This window comes from Juglans microcarpa x Juglans regia, chromosome 7S (genome assembly GCF_004785595.1).
Source record: "Juglans microcarpa x Juglans regia isolate MS1-56 chromosome 7S, Jm3101_v1.0, whole genome shotgun sequence".
In the NCBI taxonomy this organism is placed as follows: Eukaryota; Viridiplantae; Streptophyta; class Magnoliopsida; order Fagales; family Juglandaceae; genus Juglans; species Juglans microcarpa x Juglans regia.
The window spans coordinates 6,149,245-6,162,672 of NC_054607.1; the positions used below are offsets into that span (position 1 = coordinate 6,149,245).

The 13,428-nt window shown below is 39.3% G+C and overlaps 1 protein-coding gene across 1 annotated transcript; it reads left to right on the forward strand.

Annotated features, from left to right (window-relative positions):
* Nucleotides 1-4,413: 4,413 nt before the first annotated feature.
* LOC121240521 (receptor-like protein kinase FERONIA) lies at nt 4,414-7,235 on the forward strand. The gene has a single exon (XM_041137975.1). It carries the CDS (start codon nt 4,576-4,578, stop codon nt 7,201-7,203), a length of 2,628 nt encoding a protein of 875 aa, XP_040993909.1. The 5' UTR covers nt 4,414-4,575; the 3' UTR covers nt 7,204-7,235.
* The last annotated feature ends 6,193 nt before the right edge of the window (nt 7,236-13,428 follow it).

A 13,428-nucleotide genomic window follows, 5' to 3' on the forward strand; every position in this document is an offset into this window, starting at 1 on the left:
AAAACTTTTAGAAATTGAGAAATGGCACACAATGCCAAGATTTTATAATCAACATAAGTATCGAGTATGGTATTAAGTAATTTTAAAAAAATTTATTATATCGTCGAAAAATGATAAATATGACATGCATAGCCGCATATGATCCAATTCTTCAAATGAAAAATAGGGATTCAAAACCCTCCACCCCTCATATAAAAAAAATGATAAATATGAGATTTAATCAAACTTTCCAGAAAATAAAATCATTCAATGTCTTATAATATTTTACATGTAAAATTATGTCTATTTCATGATTAATGTGCATTGGTTTACCGGAATCATCACATCATATCTTTCAGATCTGATTTTTGTGGTTGAAAAGAAACAAGTTTGTTGCCTTCATGCGATGTCACAGATTCCGTAGTCTACTAGAGTTGATCCAAACTATAATAAATTTTTCTTTTCGTTCTTGTTTTCCTTATTGTATAGTTAAAAATAAAAAAAGAACTTCATCTCTTGACGGTTTGTTTGTAGAGGTTGAGTCCTCTATTTCTATGAATGGTGAGGTTGAGTCTCTATTTAAATAGAGTACTGTCTCTTGGACGTTTTTCTATAGAGAGTATTAACAGTAGTGTACTGGTGAAACTCCAAATGGTTGAAATGAGAATATCTTTGCATGTATCTGGTCATCGATGTAACTTTCCTCTTGAAGAATGAATGATGAGATTTCCATTAAAAACAAAAAAATTCCAAGAAACCAAATCAATAACAAAATATACAAATCCAACAAAATATATAAAAGAAAGATCCCAACTATTAATGCAACCAAAAAAAGAGATTAAAAAACAGCTGTTTTTTTTTTTTTTTTTTTCATACCGAAAAGAATATGTACCAAAACGTACAAAAAAAAAAAAAAAACTGAAAGACATGATTGTTTTCAGAAATCTAGAAATCAAAATAATCACATCAAACAAAACACAAAAAACTTACTAGATCAAGACACATCCAAGATCATTATAACAAAAAAGACAAACCAAACAAAGAAACCTAATTGATTAATGCCAAAAAAATGAGTAAATCAAACAAGTACAAATCTCAATGCAACGTAAACATCTAGCCAAAAAAAGCAGACTGCCTACAAAAATCAAACGAACAAGTTTTTGTAATCAAAACCCTTTAGGTATTGTAGAAAATAACTCTTGTTCTCAAAGAAAAGAATAGGAATGAAGAGGAGATTGATAAAATGATGGAGGATTGTTATAACAATAACTCTCTTTTATTCAAAGATGGATTACAAGAAAAAAAATCAATTCGAAGGATTTCTTTCACAATTCTCTTCTAATAGATTTCTTGTTTTTGTAATCAAATCCCCATCATTTTATCAAAATCTCATAATTCAAATTCTGGAGAAAAGCAATATTCAATTCTTTTGTTGCATCATCACAATATATCAAAATAAAAACTCTATGTGCCATCATTTTTGCGTACTCCTTGCGTACTCTACGGATATGATTGGCGGCCTCACATTTTTTTAATATAAAATAATTATTTTGGCAAATCATATCAGTGGAGTGAGCAAAAATTACGCAAAAGTAATTGTATGCAGCATAACTCAAATCAGAAACTCATTAATCCAAATAGTATAAATCGATTTAGTGATGTTCTTTAATTCCAACTTCTAAAATACCAACATTCTTCACCAATTGTATAATTTTTTTTTTCTTTGTTTTTTCCTAACATTTTTTTTTTTTTTTTTTGTAAATCCCTTAAATATTTTTAAAAGATAAATAAAAATCACAAACTCATTAATCCAAATAGCATAAATCATTGTAGTCATTTTAAAAAAATTGCAGATGAGAGCTCAATTATAGAAAACACAAACCGAACCAAAAAATAGAATCAATAAAAAATATACAAACCCAACAAAATATATAAAACAAAGATACCCACAAATTTTAAAATGAAAAACAGCAACTTTTATCAATGCAAAAAACAAAAGTAATCACAAAATAAAAGAGTAAAAGCCATATTATTTTTTTCCAACAAGCCACAAATCAAAACCCAATAACAGACAAGACAGAGGAAACCAAGATACCAAATCAATAACAAAATATACAAATCCAACAAAATATACAAAAAAAAAAAAAAAATATACCAACTATTAATGCAACAAAGAAACGATAAAAAGCGGCTATTTTTTTCATACCGAAAATAATATCTACCACAACATACCCAAAAAAAAATTGAAAGATATCTTTTTTTACAGAAATCTAGAAATCAAAATTATCACATCAAACAACAAAAAGAAAAAGTCGGACACAGTAGATCAAGACACATCCAAGATAGATAAAAAAAGAAAAAAAAAAAAAAAAAAAAAAACCAAACCAAACCAAACCAAACCAAACCAAACCAAATCAAACGAAGAAAACTAATTTTTTAATACCAAAAAAAAGTAAATAAGACAAATACAAATCTCAAAGCAGCATAAACTTTAATCCAGAAAAAGCATATTCCCTACAAAAAATTAAACGAACAAGTTTAAAAACAAAATAAAAATTAAAAGGCATCTTTTTTCTTCATATCTAAAAGAAAATCTACTACGACATACAACTTCAAAACAGCATAAACCTCAAGCCATACAGTCCAAACCTCTTGCAAAAACCAAACCAATAAATCGGATCATTTAAGGGAAAAAAAATAGAAAGATCAGATGTTGGGTCATCTAAAACCATCTAAGAAATCAGATCATTTAAAGGAAAATAAAAATTAAGATCAGATCTTAGATCATCAACCACGACATGCAAAAAAATGAGAAAAAAAACCATCTATTTTTTTCACAAACAAAGAAATTGGATCTTTTAAAGGAAAAATAAAAATAAAAAGATCAAATGTTGGATCATCTACCATGACATGCAAACAAGAGAGAGAAAAAAAAGACCATCTATTTTTTTAAGAAACCTGGAGATCAAAACATGAAAGAAATTGGAATATTTAAAGGGAAAAAAAAACAAAGAAAGAAATCCATCTATTTTTTTTCAGAAACATGGAGATCAAACCATGAAAGAAATCGGATGACAAAAAACTCACTTAAATGGACACAACACAACACAACAGAGGGTAAAAAAGACATAACGCTAGAAAAACGGATGAACAAAGATTACTTACTGTTCATCACTGTTGATAAGCGATAGACGCTTTTTATCACAGAATAGATAATGTAAAATTTTGTAATCCTAGAACAATATTCCGGTACTTAATAATGAAATATTCAATTCTAGAGTCCAAGCTGAAATGATCTTCATAACTAAATCCAAAACATTGCTTATTGGTCTCAATTATGCGATGCAAATTACTTTAGTGCAGGGTAAACATATTGAGGGCTGCTAGAGGCATAAAGAGATCTCACATACTGATGTGACACACTGTCTCCCTTCTCTTTTTTTTTCTCTCTCTTTTCTCCCCCTCCCTGTGCCTCCCCTCCTCCCCCTTCGCTCTCTCTTTCTCTCTCATTTCCCTCCCCCTTCCCTCCTCGTTGGTGTTGTCTACCTTCCCAGGGTGTTTTCCAACCACCATAGATGGCCAAAGGACAAGCCATCGGTTCAGATCCCGCCACCCCAACCACTTAGTGGCGCGAGGTCAATCACGCACACAGTGTGCAAAATGTGGTCCCCGGCCACAAACTTGCATTGCGAGCAGCCTTGAGCTCCACGCCAACAGTGCCACTTCGACTGTCCGTGTCTTTTGCCCACCCTAAGGTAATCTCCGACCACCATGGCCAGCATAGAGAAAGGGCACAGGGAGAGGGCGGGGTGTCAGCACGGGGGGAGGGGAGAAAGAAAGAGAAAAAAAATAGGAAGATACGTAACAGACTAGCAGTGTGCCACATCAATGTGTGAAATCTCTCTGTGTGACTCATTTTTGTCTATAGTGTGTTCCATACATAGGGCGAGGTGTAAAAATTAATCGAAAAATCAGCCCGAACTGGTGGAATGGGTCTGGTCCAAGATCGATTCCCTTAGTTCCAAAACCTATCGGTACCTGTCCGGTTTTGGTTCTATGCTTTTTAGGACCAGACCGAACCGGTTCACTATATTATATATTTTAAATTAATTTTTTAATATTATATATAATATTTTATATGATTATATTATTATAATTTTTATATATAATAACATAAATTATAATTATATATAAGATAATGTTATTATAATTTATAACATAAAATTTTAATCTTAAACATAAAGACTTATTTGATCATATGCTTTAAACATAATATATATATATTAATAATATTTTATGACCTAATAAATTTTCAACATATCCCTTTTAATAAATACATAATATATTAATATATTAATTACATCTCGCTTTAATTAATTAGTAAATGGGATCGGACCGCCTTATCCCTACGTATTAATTTGTGAAGTCTTCCGTGGCCATAGTGTTTTGTAGCCTTTTAGGTCAAACTTTGCTATTGACCCCTTGTCATGATAATTGATATTAATTGGCGTCCTCCCCCTACGTACCCACACAAAACAGAGAAAGGAAAAACTCAGTTCAATTACCTGATCTTCTCACTTGTTTCTATCTACCTCGATGTGGAATTCCTTCCTCCTACCTCCTTTTACACCTCTCTACCTTGTCTTGTCCTTCTTGCTGCACCACCTTATCTGCATGGTCTCCGTTAAATCGTCGTCACCTTACACACCCATCGACCAAATTCTCCTCAATTGTGGCTCCTCTGGCAACTCAACGGCCTTGGATAATCGAACCTGGATTGGAGATGCGAATTTAAAATTCCTCCCTCTTGAACAACCGCTGAATAACCACCCATCTCTGACCCGTATTGCAGCTAGACAATCCTCCACTGCCGACCTAGTGCCCTTTGCCACAGCTCGCATCTCTCTCTCCACGTTCACCTACGATTTCCCCGTCACCGCCGGCCAAAAGTTCATTCGACTATACTTTTACCCAGCTTCGTACTCCGACTTCGATCGCTCTAAAGCCCTCTTCTCCGTCAAAGCTGGTCCTTTTACTCTTCTTAGCAACTTCAACGCTTCACTCACGGCAGATGCTGATGGGGATCCGGGCGATACCATATTCAGAGAATACTGCGTCAACATCAAGGAAGATCAGAGGTTGAACATAACCTTCACTCCATCTCTGACCGTTTCTGATTCCTATGCTTTTATCAACGGAATCGAAATCCTATCGATGCCTCCAAATCTCTATTACACTCCGGAGGACGATCAAGGATTTTCTTTTATCGGCCAGATCAACACGTACAGCATAAAGAACAGCACTGCTCTCGAGACAGTATACAGATTCAATGTTGGAGGGCGCTCCATCTCACCCACTGAAGACACCGGAATGTTCCGGGCTTGGAGCCAGGACGACAAGTACTTGAAAGAATATAAGACACTTTTTCTACCTCTCAACAACACCATCAATCTAAGCTTTACCACAGTACCTCCGTACGCTGCACCGGAATACGTCTATCGGACTGCCCGAACTCTGGGGAACAACTCTGATATCAACCTGAGCTACAATCTAACCTGGGAATTCCCCGTTGATTCTGGGTTTTATTATTTCATAAGGCTACACTTTTGCGAGATTCAGCCAGAGATTTTCCAGGCCTCTGACAGAAAGTTCCATATTTTCATAGCAAATCAAACGGCTGAGGAAGGTGCCGACGTGATTCTCTGGAGTGGTGGAAATGGTGTGCCCGTATATAAAGACTACGCGGTTTCGATGTTCACTAAAGAAAGAGACAAGAAGGTGAACCTCTACATTGCTATAGGAGCAGAACCGCAGAGGTGGAAGACTTCTTACCAAGATGCAATCATGAACGGCATCGAAATCTTCAAAGTAAGCGACACTTCCAACGGCAATCTCGCCGGACGCAACCCCGACCCAATTCTGGTGACCCCTCCGACGATTGAGCCACCAAGACAATCGACGAACTCGAAGAATAGTAGAAGAACGACCATTTTCGTTGCTGCTGGTGGATTAACTGGATTAATTATGGCGTCGGTTTTCGGATTCTTGATTTTCCAGACTGGCAAGAAGGACAAGAATTCGGGCTCCGCCGATATAGGAAAGTCCAAACGGTCAAAGGCCTCGTCGCTGCCGGAAGAACTATGCCGCCACTTCTCACTACAAGAAATCAAAACAGCAACACACACTTTCCACGAAGAGTTAATTATCGGCGAGGGAGGTTTTGGCAATGTATATAAGGGTCTCGTTGACGAGGGTACCAAGACTCTGGCGATCAAGCGCTTGAACCCGGAGTCAAAGCAAGGTCGTCACGAGTTCTTGACAGAGATCGAAATGCTCTCTCAGCTTCGCCATGTCCACCTCGTTTCTCTCATCGGATACTGCAACGATGACGGCGAGATGATCCTCGTCTACGACTACATAACCAACGGCACGCTCCGCCAGCATCTCTATGACACCGATAATGCCCCCCTCGATTGGAAACTGAGGCTGGAGATTTGCATCGGAGCGGCGTGTGGTCTGAACTACCTGCACACGGGCATGAAGAAGCCAATCTTCCACCGTGACGTGAAGACGACCAATATTCTGTTGGACTCGAAATGGGTGGCCAAGGTTTCAGATTTTGGATTGTCCAAAGAGGGTCTAGAAAACACCGCAGTCAATACCATAGTAAAGGGTACGTGGGGGTATTTGGACCCGGAATACGCAAGACGGCAACAACTGACTGAGAAATCCGATGTGTACTCCTTCGGCGTGGTTCTCTTGGAACTTTTATGCGCCCGAAAAGCACTAAATATCAAACTGCAGGATGAGCAATGGAATTTGGCCAATTGGGCCCGAAAATGCATTGAGAATGGGAGCATGGGCGAAATCATAGATCCCTATCTGAAGGGGAAGATAGCTCCCGTGTGTTTCAAGGTGTACTTGGAGGTGGCGGAGAGTTGCGTGCGCGAACAGGGGATCCAACGGCCTACCATGAAAGACGTGATGGAAAGGCTTGTCTTCGCATTGCAACTACAAACGGAAGCAGATGACACGATGGAGAAAACCAATCCCGACGGCGAGCATACCTATACGGAGGTGTTATCATTCCATGTAGCCGGAGACACTCGGTTCAATAACGATCTTAGTGGACACGTGTTGGAATCGGACAGTGGGACCGAGTTAACTTGGACTCATGATACTCGGTTGAGCTACCCAAGTCTAGGTTCTGATAGTGTTAATTAAGCTGATGTGCCCTTCTATGCTTTACCAACGTGTGATATGATTGATTAGACTGGTTTTTTTTTTTTTTTTTTTTTAAAGCAAGCTAATATATTTCATTAAAATAGATAATATAAAAGGAGGAAGTGGTATTCTCAACAAACACTTCAAAATAATAACAATAATGTAAAGTGGTAGATAAAAAAGAAAAAAATAAATTTTTATAATTATTTTCTTGGTCGTCACCTATGTTCTACCAAAAGGATGTCGTTTTAAAATATGGAAATAAATTGTTCGCAAAAAATTAAGAACAATGGAACCACTGTCGATAGTGGTGGAATCTCTGCTAAAAGCGGTGTGAGTGACAGATGCACTATTATTTGTTGTCTTGAGATGATTTTTAGAGAGATCTCAGTCCCTTCTTCAAGATCATGGTTTAGGGAAAACGATAACATATGAGAAAACCCAGCATCGAATGGATTGATCTGTCGATCATCTGTATTCCCGGGCGCCTATGATGGCGCGTGGCAGCCATGCACTTGTGGGTGGCCCAGATCTGGAAGATCTCGGCTAGACGAAGCTGCTGGTACGATGCTTGTAGCCGTTTGCAGCGTCGTTGTCCGGCGGCGCGTGGGGAACACACGCAGAAACAAGCCGCGCGTGAGGTCCACGCGCAGACCTTTTTGGAGCCACTCCGTGCCGTCCCAGTAGATCGACAGCTATAGGATGAGGTGGTGGGACGCGTGTAGGTGGATGGCAGCCGGAGAGCAGCAGATCTAATAAAAAATGAACCGGTAGAGGCAGGAGAGAAAAAACATTACTATAAAATGTTGAAATGAAAAGAAGAATGAGAGGAGGGTGAGAGACACAGCTCCACTCTCCTTTTCGACGATGGCTCTCAAGGAAATGGGACGATTCTAGAGAGAAGGCAGACCTTCTCACTCTAGAACGGAAATGTTTGCTGCTTAAATTCTTTGATTAGGCCGAGTTATTGTAATTATTAATGGAGAACAGAGCAAAATATATAAATATAATATATATATATATATATATATATATATATAAATTCAGATCCTTTATTTGCTTTCTCGGTAATGTAAGGAACTTCATATTCTGTACATACCAGTTAGCGTGGTTTGTAAGTGCTTGATAAATTATTTGTATAGTCTTTATAATATATAGGCTGAGACAAGAATTTTCTACCAATTTTTTCATCCTTTTTCGTTTACATAGTATTTAAGTCATCTAATTCTTTTGTTAACAAAGCTGAAAAAAACTATTTTATGGAAAATTCTAAATTAACTAATTGGATGGTCACATGATCTTTGTGTTGGGTTGTATGTGGAGACTGTTTTATAAGCAGAAAATCGAGACAGAGAGTTACTCGACTGTCGCTCGACTTAGCGCTTAAGCGAAACTCAACCCATGAGTTCACTCGAGGTGTGCTCGGCAATGGGCTCAAGCGAAAATTAACCCTTGAGTTCGCTCGAGTCTCGTGCAACAGTAGGCTCCAGCGAGATACAAACCTTAGTGTTCGCACGTGTTGTACCCGACACACCGCTCGAGTCAATATTGATCGGTTGTTCACTTGAGTCACGTTCGACATGCCGCACGAGCGAAGGACATATTTTTGCCAGATCAAGGTTTCCAACGCCGTTTTCTATAAATATGTAATATTTTGACTTCTTGTACACGATTTTCAGTAGTTTTCAGTGAGAACAAAAGAGTCAAAGTGTGTGTGCATATTGTGAGAGAGAAAAAGCTCTAGTGTGTGGTTGTAATCTCTTCTGATTAATAAAACTTCTATAGATTTGTGGACGTAGACAGGTTGTCGAACCTTGTAATTGTGTGTGTCATGTGATTTTGATCGTTGCTTTCATTTGTTTGCCATCGTTAGTGCTTTCATTTGTTTGCCATTGTTGGTTTGTGTTTTTCACAACAACTGGTATCAAGAGTCAAGGTTCGGGTCTAAAGGAGAACTATGGCTGGAGACAAATTGAAAACACTCGGGATCGAGAAGTTCGACAGCACTGACTTCGGGTATTGGAGGATGCAGATCGAGGACTATCTTTATGGGAAGAGGTTTCATCTTTCTTTGTTAGAAAAGAAGCCGGAAAACATGCACGATGCTGAGTGGAATTTGTTAGATTGACAAGTTTTGGGGGTTGTTCGGCTGACCCTTTCCAAAACAGTGGCGCACAACGTTAGTAAAAAGAGAACCACGATGGATCTCATGCCGGCTTTGTCAGGAATGTATGAAAAGCCATCGACAAATAATAAGGTGCGTCTGATGAAGAAGTTGTTTAATCTGAAGATGTCGGTAGGTATGTCTGTGGCCCTACACTTGAATGAATTCAATACGTTCACAAATCAATTGTCTTCTACAGAGATTGAGTTTGATGATGACATCAGAGCGTTGATTCTGTTGGGATCACTACCAAATAGTTGTGAGGCCATGAGGATGACGGTGAGTAGTTCAGCCAACAAAACGAAACTGAACTATGACGACGTACATGATATGATCCTTATTGAAGAGGTATGTAGAAGTGACTCTGGTGAGTTCTCGAGCTCGGGATCTACCTTGAACGTTCACAATCGGGCAGAAGATATTACAGGTCAAGCTCCAAAAGCAGGGGCAAGAGCAAGACCAGATCTGGGTAGCAGATCACATGCTAGAGTTGTGGCAAGCCGGACCACAACAAGAGAGACTGCCAGAATCAAGAAAGAACTGAGAACGACACCGTGAATGCAGTGGCTGAAGAAATATAGGATGCCCTAATCCTTGCAGTGCACAGTCTGATTGATGATTCGGTGTTCGATTTAGGGATTTTGTTCCATAGCACCTCACATCGAGAGATCATGTAGAACTATGTTGCTAGTGATTTTGGAAAGATATACGAGGCTGATGGAGAGGCACTGGATGTAGTGAGAATGGTGATATGTGCATCACACTTTTGAACAAGGGCGTGTGGGCCTTAAAGTTAGACACGTCCCAGATCTAAAGAAAAACCTAATCTCTGTTGGACAGCTTGATGAAAGCAGTGATGCAATAGCATTTTTTAGAGGGTTTGGAAGATCACTAAGTGTGCACTGGCCTTATCGTATCGTAAGAGATTTTAACTCTTTGTATTTAACATCAGGATACAATGATGTGCAGGAAAATATAGGGGTGCAAAAAGGCAAGTTTTGTCCTGTGAATCAAATGAAGAGGCAAAAGTGAGTCAGTTTTGCCATTCCTAATGTAAGCCTATGAAAGTTGGCTAAGATTGCCAGGATCGGTTTAAGACCGAATACTCCTAGTGCAATGGGTGTTGTGAGTCGCCCAGTGGATGTGCTGACGAAGAGTGATGTACGTGAGAGACTATGTGGAGACTGGTTTGTGAGCAGAAAATCGAGAAACATAGAGTTAGCTCGATTGTCGCTCGACCTAGCACTCGAGTGAAACTCAACCCGTAAGTTCGCTCAAGGTGTGCTCGATAGTGGGCTCGAGTGAGTAACAAACTCAAGTGTTCACTCGAGCTATGCTCGACACACCGCTCGAGTCAATGTTGATTGGTTGTTCGCTCGAGGAGTGCTCGACACGCCGCTAGAGCGGAAGACATATGTTTGCCAGATTAGGGTTTCTAGCACCGTTTTCTATAAATATGTAATATTTTGATTTCTTGTGCACGATTTTCAACAATTTTCAGTGAGAACAAAATAGATAAGGACTGGGTGCATATTGTGAGAGAGAAAAAGCCCTAGAGAGAGTAGGTTGAGATTGTATGATTGCAATCTCCTCTAATTAATAAGACTTCTGCAGCTCTGTGAACGTAGGCACGTTGCCGAACCACGTAATTGTGTGTCTTGTGATTTTGATCATTGCTTTCATTTGTTTGCCCTCGTTTGTGTGTGTTTTTTAGAACAATTTGTAGCTATTAATTAAGGATTGCCAAGTGCACGGCTATGTGCTGGTTGGGGTAAATGATGTTGACCTAATAGTTTCATTTACTTATAATAATAATAATAATAATAAACGATAGTTAACTTCACTTTGTATTTGAATGAATAGAACTTGGAAGGCCCATATCTCTGGCTGGGAAAGCAGTGGATGTGATATCATTTAAAGATGGTTGCTTTTCTAAGAGGTTCAAGAGACTAGATCCCTTAATTCTTTACGGAATGAGATCTAACAACAACTAAAAAATTGATTGTCCAAGCTCCAGAGTGAAATAATTGATATTTGCTAAGAGTTTTTAACGACACTGACATACAAAAGAGTGAAGTATGTTACTTCCACATTCACCTTGGAGAATGTCATGCACATGAGTGACTAGATTGTAGCACTACACATGATCTCAGGTGAATGAAAATAATTATTTGGGAGTAAGGATTTTTCAAGATATATTTATAATAACTCCCAAAAGAAATTCAATTATATCTCATGAATAGTGACCGACTTAAGCCCTTGTAAGAGTCAAGCTAAGATAACCATTTCAAAGTGTATATATATATATATATATATATAGGAAGGGGAATTCCCTTCCTGGCCCATGGTTTGGGCTTGCGCAAGACATTGAGGCCTGTCCCGATCCAAGCCTCATCCTCATGCGGTCCTAGGATCACCAAGGGAACTTGGCCCACAAATTGTCCCAGCTAAAGAAGGGTGCCTCGCACAGGAAACCAGACTGAGAGGGACATGCAGGACACGCCGACCCTGACATCCCCCTGTGACACCTAACATTAAAGGATCTACGTCGGCAAGTGAAGGTGAAGCGTGGACAGCCCTCGATTCTTTGACGATGGGCAGGAAAAATGGTAGCACCAATCATCCACCATCGAGGTGCCTCCGGGGGATCCTGACTGGGACTGCTGTGGGGGTGACGTGAGCCCTCTGACATAGGATATGAAATGTCCCCAGAAACCTCGTATAAAACCATACTCCAGGTACGAAGAACTCCTCTCCTCAAAACTCGATTATTCTCCTAAAATTCCCCCTAAGATGATATATTGACTTGGGAGTTGGTGGGTTCCTAAGACCACCACCGAGCCACCCCTTTTTTCTGTGTCTACAGAGAAGAAGACCTTGATCTGGATTGCTAGAATCATGCCCAGGCATACGAAACACAACATTAACATATATATATATATATCCCTTATATCTTAAAAGCCACTATAACATATGAACAAGAATGAATAGTAATTCGTGTTTGACAATTTTTATCCCACTTTTTCCATTTCTGCCCTTCTCTTACTTGGTCTCATTACATTTTTGTCCATCTAGTTTTGAAGAATTTCAGACCACACAACATAGCAAGGGAGACGTAAAGGCTCGGCTGAGCATGGAGGAGCAGGCGAGGTGCCGTGGAGGGCTGGTGGTGGCGTCATGGGATATAGGCGGCGAATCTAGGCCGTGCAACTGCAAGAACCCGTGAGATAGAGAAGGGCTTCGTGAGAGAGGGAGGTAGATGGAGAAGTGGCGTCGTGGGTAAGAGGTGGTCGTCGACGCTCGTGGGAGGAGCTGCTCACGACGGCATGGTGGTGGCGCGGTGGAGGGAAATCAAAGGGAGAGGAAGAGAGAGGACTACGAGCTTCAGCCTATTGTGGGGGGGGGGGGGAGAGAGAGAGAGAGAAAGAAACAAAGAGAGAGGTCTGTGGCGAGAAGATCGGCGTCGGGAAAGTCACCATTGACTGGGCTTGGTGGTGATGAGGCAATGGCAGCTAGTGGCGCAGGGAGGAGCCGAGGAGAAGAGAGATCGAGAAGGAGAGGGGTGTGCGGCTAGGGGGAGGGAGGAGAGAGAGGGAAGAGGGAAAAGTGAGGGAAAAATCTAGGGTTTGGGGCTTTAAATCCCAACCCTTCATCTTGAGTCTCCAGATTTGATCCAACAGTGGAGGTTAAAACACTGAAAATAAACTAACTTAAAATAGATAATTAAAATATAAATATCATATCATACATTTAAAATCAAATTTAATTTATAAAATACTAATATTTCATCATTAAATAAATGATGAAATTTTTCTAAATATTTTTAAGAGAGTGAAACCATATAAATAATTAGAATTTTTAACATATTTAAATCTCATAATATTCTTAATTAACAAAAATCATTTAGATAAAATGATTTTCTACAATTATAATATTTTTTAGGCTTCCAAAATATAAGAGGCTTACTTTAATGATGAAAGAACGTGAGAGCAACATAGGTGTTGAGGTCGTGTTTCGCAGCCCGAGTAATGCCACTGTTGCCAATCATACGCCACCAGCAA

Bases quoted from the DNA above. Each gene is read 5' to 3' on its own strand.
- LOC121240521 (XM_041137975.1), top strand. From the start codon at position 4,576: ATGTGGAATTCCTTCCTCCTACCTCCTTTTACACCTCTCTACCTTGTC.